At 37.5% G+C, this 19,239-nt stretch overlaps 1 protein-coding gene and 1 gene segment (V, D, J or C); one reads left to right on the top strand and one right to left on the bottom strand.

Annotated features, from left to right (window-relative positions):
• Window positions 1-203: 203 nt before the first annotated feature.
• On the bottom strand, window positions 204-13,024 carry LOC307022608 (ribosomal protein S6 kinase beta-2-like). The gene is made up of 16 exons (XM_079655454.1): window positions 12,842-13,024; window positions 10,644-10,698; window positions 10,199-10,236; window positions 9,986-10,100; window positions 9,257-9,325; window positions 8,980-9,127; window positions 8,782-8,839; window positions 8,549-8,649; window positions 7,910-8,000; window positions 7,485-7,575; window positions 6,530-6,637; window positions 5,877-5,939; window positions 3,849-3,926; window positions 3,578-3,685; window positions 2,796-2,908; window positions 204-2,471 (listed from the first exon to the last, which is right to left on the bottom strand). Exons 2-16 carry the CDS (start codon window positions 10,695-10,697, stop codon window positions 2,294-2,296), a joined length of 1,413 nt encoding a protein of 470 aa, XP_079511580.1. The 5' UTR covers window position 10,698; window positions 12,842-13,024; the 3' UTR covers window positions 204-2,293.
• Window positions 13,011-19,180, top strand: LOC307022618 (Ig kappa chain V-II region MOPC 167-like). The segment is given in 5 exons: window positions 13,011-13,143; window positions 15,227-15,376; window positions 16,766-16,960; window positions 17,185-17,337; window positions 17,863-19,180.
• The last annotated feature ends 59 nt before the right edge of the window (window positions 19,181-19,239 follow it).

The following is a 19,239-nucleotide window of genomic DNA, read 5'->3' as shown; positions in this document are numbered from 1 at the left end:
TGATTATCATCTTAGATTAGCATGCTAATGTTTGCCACCGTCAAGTACATTCAGTAGAAATCAGAAAATCATGAAAATCATTTGGGTCTTATCTTCTGGGGAACAAACACTTTAATTTACAGTATTCACATGATTATTTTTCCAAGATGTATTATTCATTGATGTAATATTGAACACTTTGGGTCTCTATGCTATTCAAGAGATACTTTACACCGGAAAAAAATCTTTATTCTCCAGTAAACACCAAAATACAGAGGGAACATGTTAAAGCTAATGCATGATTTAGCCAACAAATATAAGCATGTTACTCCCTTCACATCAATGTGTAAGTTGTTCAAATACAAGAACCTTTCCACCTCTTTAATACAAACAATACTTCTCCATTATGTCTAATCGTACATTACTGGATAGATGGTCATGATTTTAAAGCTGTATAGTTCAGATTGTTTAACAAAGGATTTAACATTCACTTTATTTCCTTAACGTAATATAACATGATATAATTGCACTCAAAAGCCCTTCTGAAGATAATTTTGTCTCAGTTGCCATAATAATTGGGTTAAAGAATCACGTAAGATTAAATGTTTTTTTATTGTCAGACAGTGACATGGGTCAGGGTTCCTTTGATCCACGTCAAACTATGAGCCATTATACTAAAAACAGAAAAACTAAAATCACAATCCAGAAACTGAGGATCTTGGTATCATTGATTTCATAACCTGTTTACGTCGTAGTTTTTTTTGGTTGTTTTTTCTTATACTTTTACGTGTAAAAATAGGTTTGTTTAGTAACGCAAAATACTTTTTATACATTATCCTATGATGACAGCTTCTAACCAGCTGCCTTGACTGTACATTGTACTAATTATATTCAGGTTTGTGTTAATGTGAACACATGGTAATGTTTTAATTGTTATAAATGGGGCAGATTTTGATAAAAGAGTATAGGTCACAACTCTTTATTCACCCAAATTACTAAATAAAGTATAACCCTCTTGTCAAGTGTAATTGAATATAGTGTTTTTGTACAATATAACAAGATGTGTTAAAAGCTTTGGCCGTAGTCATGAAGATTCTGTTCAGTTCAGCTCAGTGCAATGAGAAACACTGATGACTGGCAGCTTATTTTATTTTCACAAAGAAAAGCTCACTTAAGATCATTGGTAAATACTTTTTCCTTGTGCGATGCAGCCTTTAATTCAGTAGATTTCGATGGTGTAATCCCACCCCAAACATATGAACAAATCAAAACTACTTTAAGCCTGTGAGGTTATTTTTACTTGATAACCCGGTGGCTGAAGGTCCTTTTCGCAGTTCATTCCAACTCTAGTGAACTAATCAAAGGCTAATGTACTAATTAAACCGAAAAAGCTATATGTAAAAGCTTACCTTTACAGTGATTGTTCTAGCATGTACATGAAGCACTTTTACCAATCATTTACTTAACCCTCACTGCTCATGATAGATCGAGTGAAGTTGGTAAAGAAGAAACATTTGTTCCTCTTTTTAGAAAATATTGATATTATGTGATTGTTTCACAAGTGCCACAGTGTGAACTATAAGTGCAGACATATGGATGCTGAAAATTAAAGAGGACATATTATGCTCATTTTGAGGTTCATATTTGTATTTTGTGGCTCTAGTATGACATGTTTACATGCTTTAATGTTCAAAAAGGTCTTTAGGCTTAAACCTTTTCTCATACTGCCTGTGCTGCAGCACCTCTTTTCACCCTCTGTCTGAAAAAAGAGCCCAGTCTGCTCTGATTGGTTAGCTGGCCGGCCCTGTTGTGATTGGTCAACCAGTTAGAGATGTCCAGCCCCTCAGCCTATCTCGTCATAATTCATAGTGATTTCAGTATGTTACAGATGCTAAAAAAAGGAGTACAATGGAGGCGTTTCAGGCAGGGGGGGGGGGGAGAAACTCCCTCTGGAGGGAACTTTGGGATTTTATCCTTTGCAGACCATCATGCAAAAAAACATATGAAACACTACAGGAAAGTGAAACTCAATTCCACGTTGATCCAGTGAAGTTAAGTAATCTCCCTCTAGATAAAAAACAGAACAGAAGCCATCATAATACCTAATCTGTTTCATAAATGAATGCGAGAGAAAAGCAGTAAAAACAATTTAAACTTTCCACTTTTGATTTTGTCTTTTTAAGAAACCTCTAACTTGAATCACACCAAATACAAATCAGTAAACCAGCACCAAAAAGAACTGCCCATTTACTATGACAATGTTTAATCTGACCAAGGATTTGAATCGCAGGCTGGCTGTTTGAAAGATTTCTCCTCATCTCCGGTGTCCCTTCTGCTTCTTGTTTCTTGCCGGAGTCCGGATCGGCTGACTGGCCCCTCCGTTTTCCAGTGAGGCACGACCTGAAGCTGCTGGAGGCGAGGTGGGGGGGAAAACATCCGGCTCTCTGTCCATGCTGGTCTTGAAAGGTCCTGCTGAGGAAAATTTCATAGGACTGAAAGAAACGGAAAAGAAAAAGACAGAGAAGTAAGAAAGATAAGTTGTTCAAAAAGAAAAGGTATCATCTTTATGACAACAAAAATACAATTTTGATGTGTGTGTGTGTGTGTGTGTGTGTGTGTGTGTGTGTGTGTGTGTGTGTGTGTGTGTGTGTGTGTGTATGTATGTATGTATGTGTGCGTGTGCGTGTGTGTGTGTATGTGTGTGTGTGTGTGTGTGTGTGTGTGTGTGTGTGTGTGTGTGTATGTATGTATGTATGTATGTGTGCGTGTGCGTGTGCGTGTGTGTGTGTGTATGTGTGTATGTGTGTATGTGTTACCTGATGGGTGTGCGTGGGCTGCTGTTGTGTCTGCGTACAGGGCGCGTTCGGGGTTCAAATGAGAAGCCTTCTTTTAGACTCTCTAGGACAGATGGAGCCACGTAGGTGAAACCCTGATGGGAAAGGATCATTGATATTAGATGGATAAAGCTACAATTTCATTGGATTTCTCATTAAAAACAGGTGTTTTTTGTAATGCAATACTAAAAAAGGAGGACTGTCGTGCACTGAAGTAGGCAGTGACTAATGTAAGATTGAGAGGGCAAGAGAAAGAGTGAGCATTTTACCACTACTCAAAGTAAAGTTTTTTTTTGTTTACCTGTTTCTCTTAGGAAGCCTAAAAGAAGGTCTGTGGTCAACACAAGCCTGAGAAAATTTCAAGTTTATTCTATGACATAAAATATAAAAAATGTCCGAGGGTTCTATGCGTCGTAAAAACTGAGTTTGTTAACAAGTGACTAAATGAGACTACTGAATGTCATGACACCAACACGAGACCACCTTTAGCTCGGTGGTGGTGATGCACAGCCATGCAACATTGACGTTTATAGCCTAACGTTAACTTTTTATATTTGCCCATTGCATTTGCACTTTAAAAATCCAAAAGTGGGATTATTATGTGGAGATTATCCTGTTAAACAAAACAAGTAATATCATATCAATCCCATTGCTTTTTGTCAAGGGAGCCCTTGAGAAGCTAACTTCTGGGTTGGCCTAAAAAAGAAAAATCATCACTGCACCCCATAAGAATCCATAAGAATCCGTAAGAAAATAAATCTCACAGCAAAGGCGAGCTCTGCACTGTGGCTAAGTGTTGTGTCATCAGGACTGTCCACTGGGGTCTGTCGGGTGAATCTTGTGTCAAACTGGCTCACATCCTCGTCTGACTGCTACAGGGAACACACAGGAAAACAGATGTTGCCACAAAGTTAGATAGACAATACATTTATTTAATAAGATTATTGTACAATGACTACATTTAACCTAGTAGCACTGAATACCAAGCATAATATTAATTGAACAAGCTATTTGAAAACATAATGGGTCACTTACCAGCTGTGGCTTGTAAGGCGGCTCTACGGTCTTATTCAGCAGGTCATCCCAGTTGATATGCCTGAAGAACGGATGCTTCTGCAGCGGAACAAAAGGGAAAACCTATCAATCTTTTCTTGGGGAACCTATATGTCTGAGATGAAGATGAATACCTGAACCGTGAATTGTGAGTCAATGTCTCATTTGTGTATAAGCTCTGGTTGGGCAGCATTTCAATCATCATTAGGCGCTTTCACACTGTACTTTTCCCCCCGAACTAGGCCGATAGGGGGGGAGATTTGGTTTCAAACCAAAAAGGATCTGGAACTAGTCCCTAGTTCGCACAAACCTTTTCACCCCCAGATAGTCCCTGCTAGCGAGGTAGTACTTTCCTGAGGAGGAAAAATGGTTCGTGGGTGTGGGTCACTAACCATTTCTGATTGGCTGGGCGAATTGCAAACCACGCCCCGTAAAACTCCAAAAAGTTTTGTGAACCCAAAGCAGAAGAAGAAGAAGAAGAAGAAGAAGTTACGTCAGCGGCTTCATTTGCCTAATCCACCCTCAGGAACTTATTCCGGTGAGAACGCGATCTACTAGGACAGTTCCAGGGACTAAACAAGTACCGGCTAAGTACTTGGTGTGAAAGCGGCTATTGATATCAGGGAGGTGCATCTATGACAAGCATATTGTGTATGTGATTCATGCCTTGCCTTTACTCAATGATACTTTGAGTTTTAAATCAGCAACCCTCCAGAATATCTTAGGTGCCTTTACGCATAGATTTGGTGTATTTTGGCAATATGTATGTGATCAATATTGAGTATGAGCATAGACTGTATATATTAATGGACGTAGTGTCCGTGACGTCACCCATAGGATTCTGCAGAGTTGCCGAGAAGCCCTTAGTAGGCGGAGTCGGCCACTAACGGCTTGACAGCGATGTCAGAGTCTAATCCCGCCTGCTCCAAATAAGGGCAAAGAGGCGGAGCCGAGGCGGAGCCGAGGCGGGACCTGCTGCCTCCGAACTGGAAGTAAACAGAGCTAGCTCAGACTAAGAAGCTAAGCTAACATGAAATACGTGCATACCAAGTTACTGCTAACAGTGTAGTTCCCCTATATAAACGTTACATTCATAATCAAATGAGACAATCTGCAAGAGAATTAGCTATATTTTGTTATTCTTAATGCTTGTCATTCACACGTTAAGAAAAGACGGACTCCACCGCCCGGAGCCGCAGTGGGCTAGCTCCATTAGCTCCAGCGGCCACCACTGGGATAATTGGGTCCCCTATTAACATTTGCTCCCATTTAGCATTATGGGCGTCATAGCCATAGACTATAAAAGTCTTACCCAAGACTGAATCATAAACTAAAATGTATATGTATGTATAAAGGGTTACGTCCTTAGCTGGCTAATAAGTAAAAAGCTAAGCTACCAAGCACACAAACACCTGCGAACGGGACATGTATAATATTATCATTTTAGACTTCTTGGAAGTTCTGTTAGTACATTCAAGCGCACAGCACAACATTTTAATTGTCTGGTATTTGTAACAATATTCCCTAAAAGGCACAATCACCACGAACACGGCTAAAGCTAAAGGTTCAAGTACAGTAACTACAACTAACTAACGTTGTAGCCTCTATGGTTGTAGCCTAGCAGAGTGGACAAGTTGCTGTTAGCTGACAGTGAGGCATGTACATGTCCATCAAAGTGACCACGCCCTAATTTATGCAAAAATATTTAAGGCTTAATATTAATTAAACAGATGAGTTGAGAAAAAATTCACCCCCCCAATCCATATTCATGAAGGGGGGATCTAACTATACAGAGAATATGGTTTTTTGAACCACGATGTAAACATGTTTAGTTCTGCTCTAAAGTTGGGCATTTTAACATGGGGGTCTATGGAAATTGCTCCCTTCTGCAGACTGCTCTTACTGGCCACTAGATGAACTGCAGTTTGAGGCACTTCCGCATTGGCGTCCCGGCTCTTCCCCAGAGTTTGCCGCTTGAGTATGAGTGAATAAATTCCTGCAATGAGGTACCTGGATATCGGCACAGTCTTCTTTACTGGAGCCAAGTCTTTGGGCTGCACTCTTCTTCAACAACTGAGAAGAAAAAGAGTTGCAAAGTCACTTTAAAGATTGATTATTTTGCACAATAATACCTACGTTTTGAAATAATCAATCATTTATCTTTCAGAATTCATACCAGGAAAATAACAATTACGATAGAGGAACAGATAGGTGACATAATTTGTGTTTAATTGAACTGATCTAAATGTGCAACCTTGCCAAAGCACCCAAGCCCATTCAAACTCAACCACATCTCAAAATTGCTCTGTTTAACACCCTTTTTCTAAATAGCAATGGGGAAATGTTCAATGAATATGTAACTAACAATAATCTGGACTTTCGCTGTATCACTTAATCTTGGCAAAAAAAATGCAGTAATATTTTTCACTCAACCAGACCAGAGAAACACAGCTGGAAAAACCACGCCAACATGAGAGCGCTGGTGGAAATGTACATCTCCCGCCCCCCCTGTTTTCCCTTTTGACCCATCTGATTACCTCACACAATTCTTCCCCATCCCTCCTTCTGTAGTTGGCGATTTCAACATCCGCGTCGACTCAACTGACACTTGGACAGATCCTTCATTTTCATTGTCATGCTGTATCTTTTTGTGTTTTACTGACCTTCTTGATGAGGTCCCTGGCATCGATGGTCAGGTATGGAGGCAGATTGATTTTACACTTTAGGATCTTATCCATGGTCTTCTTCCTGTTTTCAGCTGTAAATGGAGGCTGTTGGAGAATCACAGGGACAGTATTCACTAAAGAAGATCAAAACTAATGCTTTCTCTAGTCTATAATTAGCAATCACAGCAACAATAAAAAGGATCACTAATAAATAAGTTATATCTCTTTTCTATCAGTTACTCTTTCTCCAAATAATATAGTTACCCTTAGGCCAGGGGTGTCAAACTCAATTTAATCGCGGGCCACATCAGCATTATGGCTGCACTCAAAGGGCGGGTTGTAACTTTAAGACCATATAAAAAATACATATATAAATATAATAATGTATTATATTACATTATTGCCTCTGCATTGGATTATTATCAAATAGAGTAATAACTTCATAATTAACTACTTCTGAAAGCAGAAATCTGGGGCAAATAATTGCAAGTATCTTCAGTGAGAATGTCACAAAATGATTTAAAAAGAAAAGCCAATTTCTGGAAAAAAAAGATAAAAAAGAAAAAATTACATTTAAAAAAAAGAGTCTAATTCTGAGAAAGAGGCATATTTACAAGAAATAAAGTCAAATTCTGAGAAAAAAAGTCTAATTTGAGATGCATTGTGGGACATGTAGTTAATGGGCAGCGTGCTTCTGTAAATCATCATGTAACCGTATAATAAACATATAATATTCTTTGCAAGCTCTTGTGGGGCCACAGAAAATGAAGTGACGGGCCGGATTTGGCACCCGGGCCTTGAGTTTGACACCCCTGCCTTAGGCAATTCTAAACAGTAACAGGCTTTTGTCAGTATGAAAAAAGCTAGTTGGTTTAAACTATTACCGCGCATTACCGTCTCCAGAAACAGATTTTTCGTAAAAAGAGTATTTTCTCTCACAGATGTAGCTTACCGATCCAGTCATCATATCGTACATCAGGGCTCCGAGACTCCACCAGTCTACAGCTCTGTTGTGACCCGACCTGGTCAGGATCTCTGGAGCCCTGAAAATATACACAGAACAAACAGAAGGTAAAGAAGTAATCTGAGTTACAAATATGTGAGGATATGTGTGATATGGGCAGAATCAAGGGAAATAGTTTGAATGACTCAAAAGCATAGTGATTAACAATTACACAAATTTAAGTTGCATTTGAGTTTGTATGGATGTAACAAACTCTTGTATCCTATAAATGATAAGGATGCGCATTACACATTTAACAGATGGCGAAGCGATCGTAGGAGCATCCAGTGGAATACAAAGACTTTAAAAATCTAGGGAGTAGGAGAGTGGCAGTGTGTGTGTGACCTGTAGATGCATGTTTATGTGTTACCCACATGTACTCTATGGTGCCACAGAAGGTGTGTGTGACGGTTCCATCATGAATGGATTCCTTACAGAGGCCAAAGTCAGTTAGCTTGATGTGTCCTAAAAAAGAAAATAACACATTATAGTAAACCTATCCATGAGGTACCAAAAGGTACCTTTTTTTTTTTTTTTACTTGTTATCAATAATGGGGACATGACTATCATAAAAGTATCTCTCAACAAGAAACAAAACAAACAAACCACATTAATTAGGGTGTTAAAGGTACATTTTTGTCAAATATAAGAGGTATTTTTTGAGGGACAGACATACAAATTTGAGGCCACACTTCAGACCCTGAAGGTCAGAATCTGGTTTAAAATCTAGTTATTTTTCCACTTAAAAAATACCAATACCACTTGCAAACACTTAAGTCTGTATTTTCTAATACATAAGCTTTATCCATTATAATTCAGCTTTAAATTCAGTTCGAAGGTCATCTTTTATTAATTGAACTTTTAAAATTCAATTCAGTCATTCAGTTTGTACCCAAAAAAATGACAGATGACACATGAATTAAGAAATCCCAAAATATCTGCACCTCCACCTGCATTTTATAGACAGTTAATGTTTTACATGATCATAAGTATTTCCAAGTTGTGTGTGTTACCTTGGTGATTAAGCATGATGTTTTCAGGTTTGAGGTCTCGGTAAATGATCCCGTTAGAGTGAAGGTGACCCAGAGCCAATGTGATCTCTCCTAGATAGAAACTACACACAGACATACATTAGTTTAAAACAACGCATCAGTATCATGCTTAAGCAATAAAAGAAAGTAGAATATTTGCAACTTGGTTTTCAAGATTGTGTGCAAGCGATTCCCCCGAGAATATGTCTCCTTACCAAGCAGTGTCCTCCATGAAGATTCCCTCCTTCTCTAGCTGCATGAACAGCTCCCCTCCTGATGATAAACAGTAAAGGGTTAGTGGCATTAGATAATTTTCTTTCCATTCTATTGCAGGTGTAAGGAATCTCTTTAGGTGTCATATAAGAGCTGACATTAGACTCTATCATAGGTTTCTACCCCCCACATCCACTTACCACTCAGACACTCAAGTATGAGGTAGAGTTTTCCTCCAGTCTGGAAGGCGTAGAGCAGATCCACGATGAATGGGTGTCTCACGGTCTCCAGGATCTCCCGCTCTGCTCGTGTATGGGCTGTGTCTTTTGCATTACACACTATCTTCGCCTAATTTGTTTTACAAGTGAGCACAATGCCATGAAAAAGAAGGAGAGATGTAAAGAGGGTGACCTCTTTGTGTACTGTTTCTCCTACGTTTTGTGTTTAAGGGGAGAGATGTGGGCTGGGACAAAGTACCTTTTTCAGGACCTTCATAGCAAATATGTTCCCGGTCTGAGCACCTTGAACCTTCCTCACCTGGAAAACCTGAAAAAGAGACACTTCGTTTTAATATTGGGATCATCAACACAAGGAGAAATTCTAGTGAAACGTAAAAAATGAAGTAGTGTGTATAGTTACATACTACTCAGTGCGTTTAGACACACACACACACCATTTTCAGGCTCCGGATATTCGGAAGTAATCAGCAGCGAACCGCTTCAACACGTGTATTTCGGTTTCTTCACGGCATTCATTTTGTTATTCTACAGTATCGTTGTTTTATAGTTATTTGTTCATGTATAGCCTACAACCCAATTTGTGTTCTTTGAAATTGAAAAGGATATTGTATTGTGTTTGTTACTTTCGTTGCAGTTGTATATGTCTTAAGTGTAATTTGGCTTGGCTTCCTATTTTTTATGGACATGCTTTTATTTTGAAGGAGAGTTAGCGCTGTTGACAGGAAGTTGTTGTTGCTATGGAAACAACGTGACAGAAATTAACGGAGAAAAGTCATATCTACATATAAAGTCGGAGAAAGTAAACGATAACGTGTATGGTTAAGTGTTAGCACCCCCCGAAGAGGCACAAGCTCTTACGTTGATATTGAAAATTTCAATAAATTCAATCAAAAACGAATAACGAAATTGAAATCCGAATAGTACTCCAATGAACAAATATTCGGATACAACACACACACACACACACCTTGCCATAGGCTCCTTTTCCGAGCACGGTCAGAAGCTCAAAGCAGTCCGGTCCCACTCTCTCACTGTCTCTGTTGACACTCTCACTTGTCAGCTCCACCTCCTCCGTCTGCACACTGGGATGACACAGAACATTAGCAGTTTGGGTTAAAAATACATCTCGTGCAATATATTAGCATCCATTTATACATGTTGTATTGTTAATTCAACTTACTTCTCTGGTTCTGTTACAGTCAAGTCACAGACATCATCCTACAGATGAACAGCAAGACAATGAGGTTAAACAAAGTTAAAAATATGTTAATATTTTTTTTCATAATAGCCACATTTATCCTAAAAACAGAGATGTATTTCACATTTTTAATTAATATGATTGTGGCAATAATAATAATAATAATTCATTACATTTTTGTTAGAGCGCTTTCCCAAGTGCTTAAAGTGCTTCACATGACATATTACACATAGTAGACATGTAACAGTTATTACTTTGGACAATATCCACAGGTATCAGATCTGAACTTTTAATAATATCTGTAAGTTGTATGTACAGAGAACTATCATGCGTTTAAAATGTTTCTAAAGTAGAAACCGCCTGGAATTAGACAAATTAATAGTATTCTTGTTATTGTGTATTTCAAGTAGACTTAGTGCATACAGACCTCTGTATCACTGAGGTCCTCAGTTTCCAAGTCTATGTCGAACACTCCCGCCATCCTAAAACAAAATATGTTACTGTTAAAAAGTCTCTTGTCTTTCATTCAACCAAAAGGAACATTTAATTTCATCACAATAAGCAATTACATATTTCTATAGAACTATGAAACATGCACATCTAATGAGCAATAGAGGGATGCACTGATGACGTCTTTTCTTATGAATATCCTAGCAACAGAAGGGTGATTTCACAAAAAGCAATGAGAATGTTCCATTAATTTGGGAATATTGCAGAAAATAATAACTTTGCCAAACGCATGGTTATGATACTGAAGCATTTTGTTCAGCAAGGCAATAAATCACCTTGTGACAAGAACACTACCAAAGGTCTGCTGTAAATCTTGGGGTGATGTGAACATGTATACCATGAGACTATAGAAACGTTTTTCTACACGAGGGAAATATTCTATTGAGATATCTGCATGTATAAGGCCACAGAAGGCAAAACTGTAAATCAAGTTTGATTACTTTATATACAGTAGAATTTAGGTTTACATGACTGCTAGATCAATATGATGAAGTAGCCTACCATGATTTTTTCAGATATCAAATGTGTAAAAAAAAAAAGATGTTTTAGACATTTGACTTTCACAATGTATTCAAACTAAAACTTGAATGATTATTTGTATCTAGTGTCCTAGAAATACCCAATGTATTCCCAACAGCAATATTTATGTTGAAAATGCCCAGAATATCATATATATCTTGGGGAACCTGTGATAACTTTAGGCTTAAGGTGGTTAGTATGCTATCCTGCTGATCAAGCAAAAATGTGTTGTTGTTTTGTCTAACTCCTACAACATTTTCCAATTAAGTACTAAAGGTATTTGACCACATTTTCAAGTAAGTGACCCAAGGCTAAAAGGTATGTTAACAAAACACACTAAAACAAAATGAGGGTAAGCCTAACTTCATATTACTTGGCCAATTCAGAACTAGTGATGGGAATTCCAGCTCTTTTTAGTGAGCCTGATCATTTGGCTCGGCTCACCAGGAAGAACCGGCTCTTTCGGCTCCCAAACGGCTCTTCAGTTTACCACATATACCTTTTATAATTCAATCAAATGTAGCCCTCTTTTGACTAATGATTTATATGTGTAGACCTATATCAATTACATTATTCAATACATTCTTTGTACTGAAGTTCAAAAGTAAAAAGTACATGTTTAATATAAATGATTTGCTGTGGCCAAATGTTTTCATTGCATTTACAGACCCTTGTAACTCTCTTGATACCACCCTATGAATGCACTGACTTGCTTGTAGAACCACGCTACACAAAGCAGATAGCAACACCTATAAAAACTTAAGCATAGACATTTTTTAAAAAGGAGCTACTGTATCGACATTTTAAAATTATATTTAAAGAAAAGGCCCTGACAAAACAGCAGGGCTCTATTTGAGTATTAACTATAGAAAAAAAGACAGCAACAGCTGACATCAAATCTTTGTTGAGCCTAAGGATAATCATAAATAAATAACTGTGAAAATAAATATATTGCAATGCTCAGTACAGCAGCCCCCAACGGTCTCTAATCCTTGGATATTACATGTCACTGCATGCATGCACGGAGCAGCTGTAGCGCGGAGATCATCATATCATTCTGTCTTGTATTACTTAACAACAACAAAACAAAAAACGGCTCGTTCGCGGGCCGGCTCCCGTCGTTCACTTAAAAGCGACACATCACTATTCAGAACCTAAAGTTAGCCTAGCCTCTTCCAACCGTGTTGTATTGGCAAACACAACACAGCTAACGCACTCCTTTCAGGTTAAAATAGACGTTGACAAATCGTGTTTCTGTGTCCATAACGATTTGGCTTTAAGTATGGGATGTAACTTCAATGTACACGAATTAAAGACGCAATTGCTTAAAGACAGCTAGCTTAACTTCTATCGTTAGCATGCTAGCTAATCAGCTTACAAACAAACAACATGAGGGTATCACATGACTGAACACGTTTCATTACACTAAGGGAAAGCCCACAATAGGTGAGAGTGTTTGTGGGGTCGTTAATTGTTAAGGCAAATTACCAAACTGGTTAACAATCTAACAATATTAAGTGTGAGTTAACATCAAGTTGACAGCTGGCTTGACAGGGATACAGCTAACATATATGCTAATGCTAACTATCGTTTCACCTGTGAACGCTCCTTCATCCAGTGGTTATTTGTCGCAGTCCGAGAGTTAAAACCTAAAGCAATTTCTATACACAAAGAGCCGTGAGCTCCATTGGTCTTTTTACTCTTTAGTCAACTAACCAGCAACCACACACAGAGCTGTTTAAATTCCCTTTATTCGCCTCGTTGCAGCATGGAAGCTGCGAGATTTTGTTGTCACTGAGTGGAACTTTAACCTCTACGTCATCATGCACACTGAGCACACAAAGTATATTTCTCATGATTGCTATTCATGGGACGAGATGGACTGACTCCATACCAAGGTAATATGATGTAATGCTTATATATTTTGTTCGAGAAATATATATATAATCTGGTAGTCATATTGATGATGATGGGGATACCACATCTGCTACAGTATCACAACAAGTCCTAATGAAAATACACATTTTAATAGATTTATAAGTAAATAAGTTAATAATAATAAAATAAAGCAAATATAACAATACAATAATATAAAATTAATAATAATAACATGTTTTACAATTATATTGTTTTGGGGTGGAGGCAGATATTCCAGAGAAATATGTACCATGCCTATATAATCTAACACGAGGGGTAACAGGAAGGGGTAGGTAGGCTTCACCTACATCCCAAACAAAGTTGAAATACATGTCTTTAACCTTCTTGCACTTACGTCATCCTCACAGTCCACATACTGTATGTATAAGAAAAGAGATAAATGATGACACAAATCTCCATAAATCAATGTTCTCAAACTCAAAAAGATTGAGAACATTGGGATTTTAGCCTTTGCAGACCATTTACATGCACAAAAACCTATAAAACACACTACATGAAAGGGAAAACCCCATAACGCATAGAGCATCTTTAAGTTAAGTATACCGTCAATTGTTCTAGCTAAGTCTGGGCTGCTTATGAGTTAAACGTGTTGAAGGTTATGCAGCAGGAAGCCATTGCTGACCGACTTGCTTGTCAGGCATGGGCAACATAGAGGTGTTAAATACAGGAAGTGGTCATGCACCACCACAACCTGTCACACCATTCTAGGTGGAATGGGACTTGGGTACTACATTCTGTGTATTTCTATATTATAGTATATTTTTTGCTAGCTGTGTTTGTGTAAGCTGTTAAATAGTATAACTGAAATACTACATTGTCTTGTGGGTTGTATTTTATTGGGTTTATGTTAAGTTAGCATAGTCTGCTCTGGTCATGTATATTCTTTTAATAAGGTACATTTAAAAAAAATCCACCTGTGACTGCTTATGCTTGTCTCTCAAAGTGAAAAAACCCTCCAACTTATTACCGATATCTTTTATATTTCTTACCTTATTGATTTACCTGTTATCAGTCATGTTTAATAATCACCCACACCTGGCAAATGGAAGTATGTTTATCTGTGTTGAAAAAGCAAGCACAGTTAACAAAGGTCGCCAAGACTTGATAACTTTAACAGATTACTTGCCTCCCATTCAAAAATAATGATAGGCTACTGCTCATATATATATATGTATTTCCTGATGTTCAACTAAATTAACAGACCAAAACCAACAAAAGAATGGCTTCAGGGTATGTAAAAGTTTGTGAATTAAATACCCTGTCTTTAATTCACAAATATTTGTGTTTTCTGTAGAACACTAACTTCTACAGAAAAACAGAACACTAACTTCTATTGAAGACACTAATATTTGAACACAGCTGGGAAAGTAAAGTTTCTAAAAAATAGTTTACAAAAAGTAAAACACTTTTAATTAAAGAAGAAGATAGTTAATTTGTCGGTAGACAAAGTAGATCAGTACTTTAAAGAGTGCAAATTGTAATGTGTGTTAATATTTACAGAAGGCAGGTAGGCCTATGTTATATATCAACCAGTGTGGCTCATTCAAATGCTCTTGTTATATTCTATCTAGACAACAATGGGGCTCTATGGCACGAAGGAATAAAAGGCACGAAGGAATAAAATAGTGTTTGACACACAGACAATACTTTTTGGCCCCCGACTCAAGACAAACTTGGGCTAATTGAACCTCCTCCTTAAGTTTGACAGCCTCCTTCCCCCAAACAGATCCGATTTCAAATTAATTTGACTTAAAGTCAATCAAACTTTGAAATATCGAATTCAATCTAGAAGGGACTGGGGTGCGATAGAAAGTGAAAAAGTTCCTTCTGCCAAAATATTGATTAAAGGTAAAGTAGAGCTTGCTTTTTCTCTATAATGACTTTTAAGCTGTAAATTAAAGTACTAAAATGTAAAGCACAGTACAGAAGAGGATAATGTATCACATTTTAATCATTGTTGTTTTGAGCACAGAAGAGAAACATGTTTTATTCTCAGGGTAAATATAGCTTCATTACCTTTTGAGGTTTTCACTTTCCTTGAAGCCCCAGATGACAACCCCAGATGCACACCTTCCGTGGAAACAGTGACACGCAACTAAAAAGGAAGTCCGTGGTCTGTTAATGTCACAAACAGAAGAAAAAAATAGAGACACAAGAAGAAGAAGTCAAACTGGATAACAATGATTGTCGTTGGTGAGTAACAAAAACACCATATAAATATAATTTTGGATATCAGAAAGTCACCTTGTTTTATAGGTAAGGAATAAGGTTATACTTTTAGATCAAGGTAGACTCCGAATGACATGAAACAACGACCAATGATTACAATGGCACAAACACGCAGATGTGACGGCAGCAGGGGATGTTTCTGATTGATATTGCTCCTTCATCCTTTTAAATTGTCTCAAGTGATGAGAAGGGAATGATAGTAATTGTTTTGTTGAGGGAAAATAATAATCAAATCAACTATAATAAGGAGGTAGAACATGGGTAAAGAAAGATAAACTGCAAAAAGCCTCCATGTACAAGTGAATTTTAAGAAAATATTTAAAAATACTAACTTGGAATAGTCAGGTGTTGATTTCTAAAACTTCAAGCACCATACTGAAATCTTTAATCAATCATGGTACTCAGATGTGTTGATAATAGAACCAAGAAATGATGACCTCAGTCTGAATACAGCAATGTATTTTATGGACAGTAGCATATTACAGTCTTTGCTTTGGGGACCTATTATTGTCGTTTTCAGATGATTACTTCATATTTTTTCGGTCCATGCATCGCTGTGACTTAGAGGATTGCTCATTTGTGTGGTTATTAGTGCACATTAAACACTCTTCTGTGCTGGACAAACCCAGCTAACCACCGGCCAATGATGTAATTGTAACTTCATACCCGGTTAGCTGGGCAGAAATCATGTATCCTCTGTCAGGTGGGGTACTGGCAACTGTAAAAAAAATGCATTCCGACATCAGTCGGTGTGGATGGCCTCTCAAGTAAACTAGTTAAGTCTAGTTAATATAATATAAGTTAATATAAGTCTGGATGTGCGCTAAAAGAAGTCACACACAACATTTTTCATTCAGGAATTTTATTTGGATGCAGAACATATTTGTGTGGGTGAAAGCAATCCTATCGAGCTACGCATGTTTTTTAAATGTACAGTTCCAGTTACCAGTTCCTTTTTGTGTTGGAGGCGTACCATTGCATAACAGTGGAATTGCATGTTGTGGCCTACAAGTGCATAAAGGAGAATAGAGAAAAGCAGTGGAATTAGCATTGGTCACCAGAACAGAGATTGGCTATGGAGAAAGAAGTTCCCACAATTGTCAATGAAAGAAGTCTGTCAAAATTAAGAAAATTGGGTTAGTAGGCTGTAAACAAAAGGGTACAATTAATTTAAAGTAAAAAGGAAATATTTCACTAGCATCAGCACTACTTTACTACTATACTACTATACTTTTTCAAAAAATATGTTTAAACTCAAATGATTGCATGTCAATTAACACTGTTGTTGAAAAACATCTCTAAACGTTTGCTTTAAGTTTAAACTGAGTTAATAATCCATTTGATTCACTCTAGGGTTTATCATGATGTCTGGTATTTGGATGCCCTTTGTGCCTGCTGCTGAGGTCCAATATGTCCAGTACGGTTCAACAGTGACTCTTAACTGCGAGATATTCTACCTTCATGATACAACCTGGCTTAGGAACAACCCTGATTCCACCCCAACTGTGATCCTCAGCGCCAGCCTAACAGAGGCACAACCAGTCCAAGGTATTAGACAGTCTCAATTGCTGATTTGAACCAAAATTGAATCATAAAAACAACTGAAGTCTAAACTGAACTGAGGCAGAAGTCATACTGTAAACAACTCTTTAAGTGTCAAATGTGTTAATAAAACTGGGGTAAAAAAAACTTAAACTGGGAATACAGAGGGGAAATGTACAATATGTCATATTGTTTGATATGTGCTCAACCGACTACAACTTTTTGCTCAGGGTTTCAGCTTAACCTTCGCTTCTCATTGGAAATAATGAACCAATCTCTGGCACTGAAGATCACTAATATTGAGGAGGGAGACCTGGGGCTGTACTACTGTATTGCTAATGTGGAGACAGCTTTAACGGTTGGGAGAGGAACCACGCTTCAAGGTAGATGAATATATTTTGTGTTGTGTTTACTAGGCCTTGTTGCACACTTGCTTATTGAAGTATAATGGCTGTATATCAAGCCTGTAGATTTCTCTGCATGCGTCTCACTTAAAGGTATGTCACCTTGATAAATAAAAAACATAAATTAATAATAATAATGCAAATGGGAGGTATGTTGTGTCAGAGCTGACCCTTCAATCTCTTCCTGCCAAACAACTTCAGTCTAATACAGTAAATAAACATGCAGCATTTACAAACAGGGGATATATAAAGTTGCTTTGTTTGAACTAAAAAACACATGGTTACCAGTGTTTTTTACCCATTAGCACCATTAGGGTTCTGTGTGTGTAAATGAAGTACTTTATAAGCAAGTAAATGCCTTAATATTTACCATATTTGATGTGGAGGAACAGAAAATGTCAGGAAAAGTATGAAGTGTGATTTCATTATGCAATGTTAACAGTCAAAATCTAGTAAAAATGATTTTAACCACAGCTTGTTTTATTTCTCTCTGCATTTCTTCAGTTTCATCTCAAGGATCCTCTTTCTCTTTCTTTCAACACTGGTACTGTTTGGTTGTGGGTTTTGTTCTGCTGGTTATGGTGCTGGCTGTTTGCATCACCCACTGGAAAGCCAACTTTAACAGGGAGAACACCGACTAGTCAACCACTGCCAACAGTTTCATAGACAACATCGTAAACACCAGATAATGCAGTAAAAGTTGTATCTCACCTCTGCTTTTAAATGTTTAATAGTCTGATCCAATTGAGTGGGGAAAGTTTCACGATTTAATGCATTTTAGTTTGTTTCTGACTTTTGTAAAACGAGTTTCAAAATTTCAAAATGTTAAATATTGAAGTAGTATAAAATACAAACAATAAAAAGCATTAAAGAAATTACAAAAGGCTATCCGCCCGAACAGGGACTTGAACCCTGGACCCTCAGATTAAAAGTCTGATGCTCTACCGACTGAGCTATCCGGGCTCTGAATGTGCCTCAAATAACATAGATTTATTAATTATTATCAGAAACAATTTTAAATTGTTTTTCATATTTTTGGTTTTCGTTAGCTGCTGAATCTGGCTACGGTTTACCACATCTAATGTCATTTATCAGCGTCCTCAATAAGTGGGCCGTGGTCAAAGAAACCGTGCCGTGAGTGGCTCTTTGCAATGTTACCCTAGGGCCTAGGCCGTGAATGTTCTTTTTGTCCAATGTTATCCCGCGCCGCGATTGGCTTTCGTCCAATGTGATCCCGTTATATATAATGACTGTGTTTTTCTGATTTGTGAACAAGTGGTTATAATGATGAATTACATTATTTCATGTAGTTATTGATGTTGTATTATTTCTATGTATTATTTGTTACTGCTTGCACTGCAATTAGATGTTTACAGATTTGATGTTTGTAAAATGCTTAAAAATTATTGATTTAAATGCTTGTATGTAAATTCTCTGTATCATGTTTATCAAAGAAAATGTAAAAGGTCAGCAGGCCCCAGCGAGATTTGAACTCGCGACCCCTGGTTTACAAGACCAGTGCTCTAACCCCTGAGCTATGGAGCCATTGCCGTATGCACATGACGTCACTTTCAATGAAATAGTTACTTTTCCAGCTATATTGATTTATTTTGTTATATAAAATGTTTTTAAAAAAATGCCACACCTGTAAATTATAGGAATTATTTTTCAACCCAAAATGTAATCCCGCCCTAATAAACTGCCTACGATTCATTCAAATCATGATTTTCACTGTACATGTATCTACTTGAAAAGTGTGTGGTTCCAAATTCATCCACCTGGTGGCAGCACATCAACACATTAAAAAATACATACGTCTTCAGCGATCTCCTTCTGAAATTACTGCCTGTCATTTCAAAGGGACCATATGAAGTTGTTTGT

Source organism: Notothenia rossii (genome assembly GCF_949606895.1).
Source record: "Notothenia rossii genome assembly, chromosome: 1".
Classification (NCBI taxonomy): Eukaryota; Metazoa; Chordata; class Actinopteri; order Perciformes; family Nototheniidae; genus Notothenia; species Notothenia rossii.
This window is presented reverse-complemented; position numbering and strand designations above follow the sequence as displayed.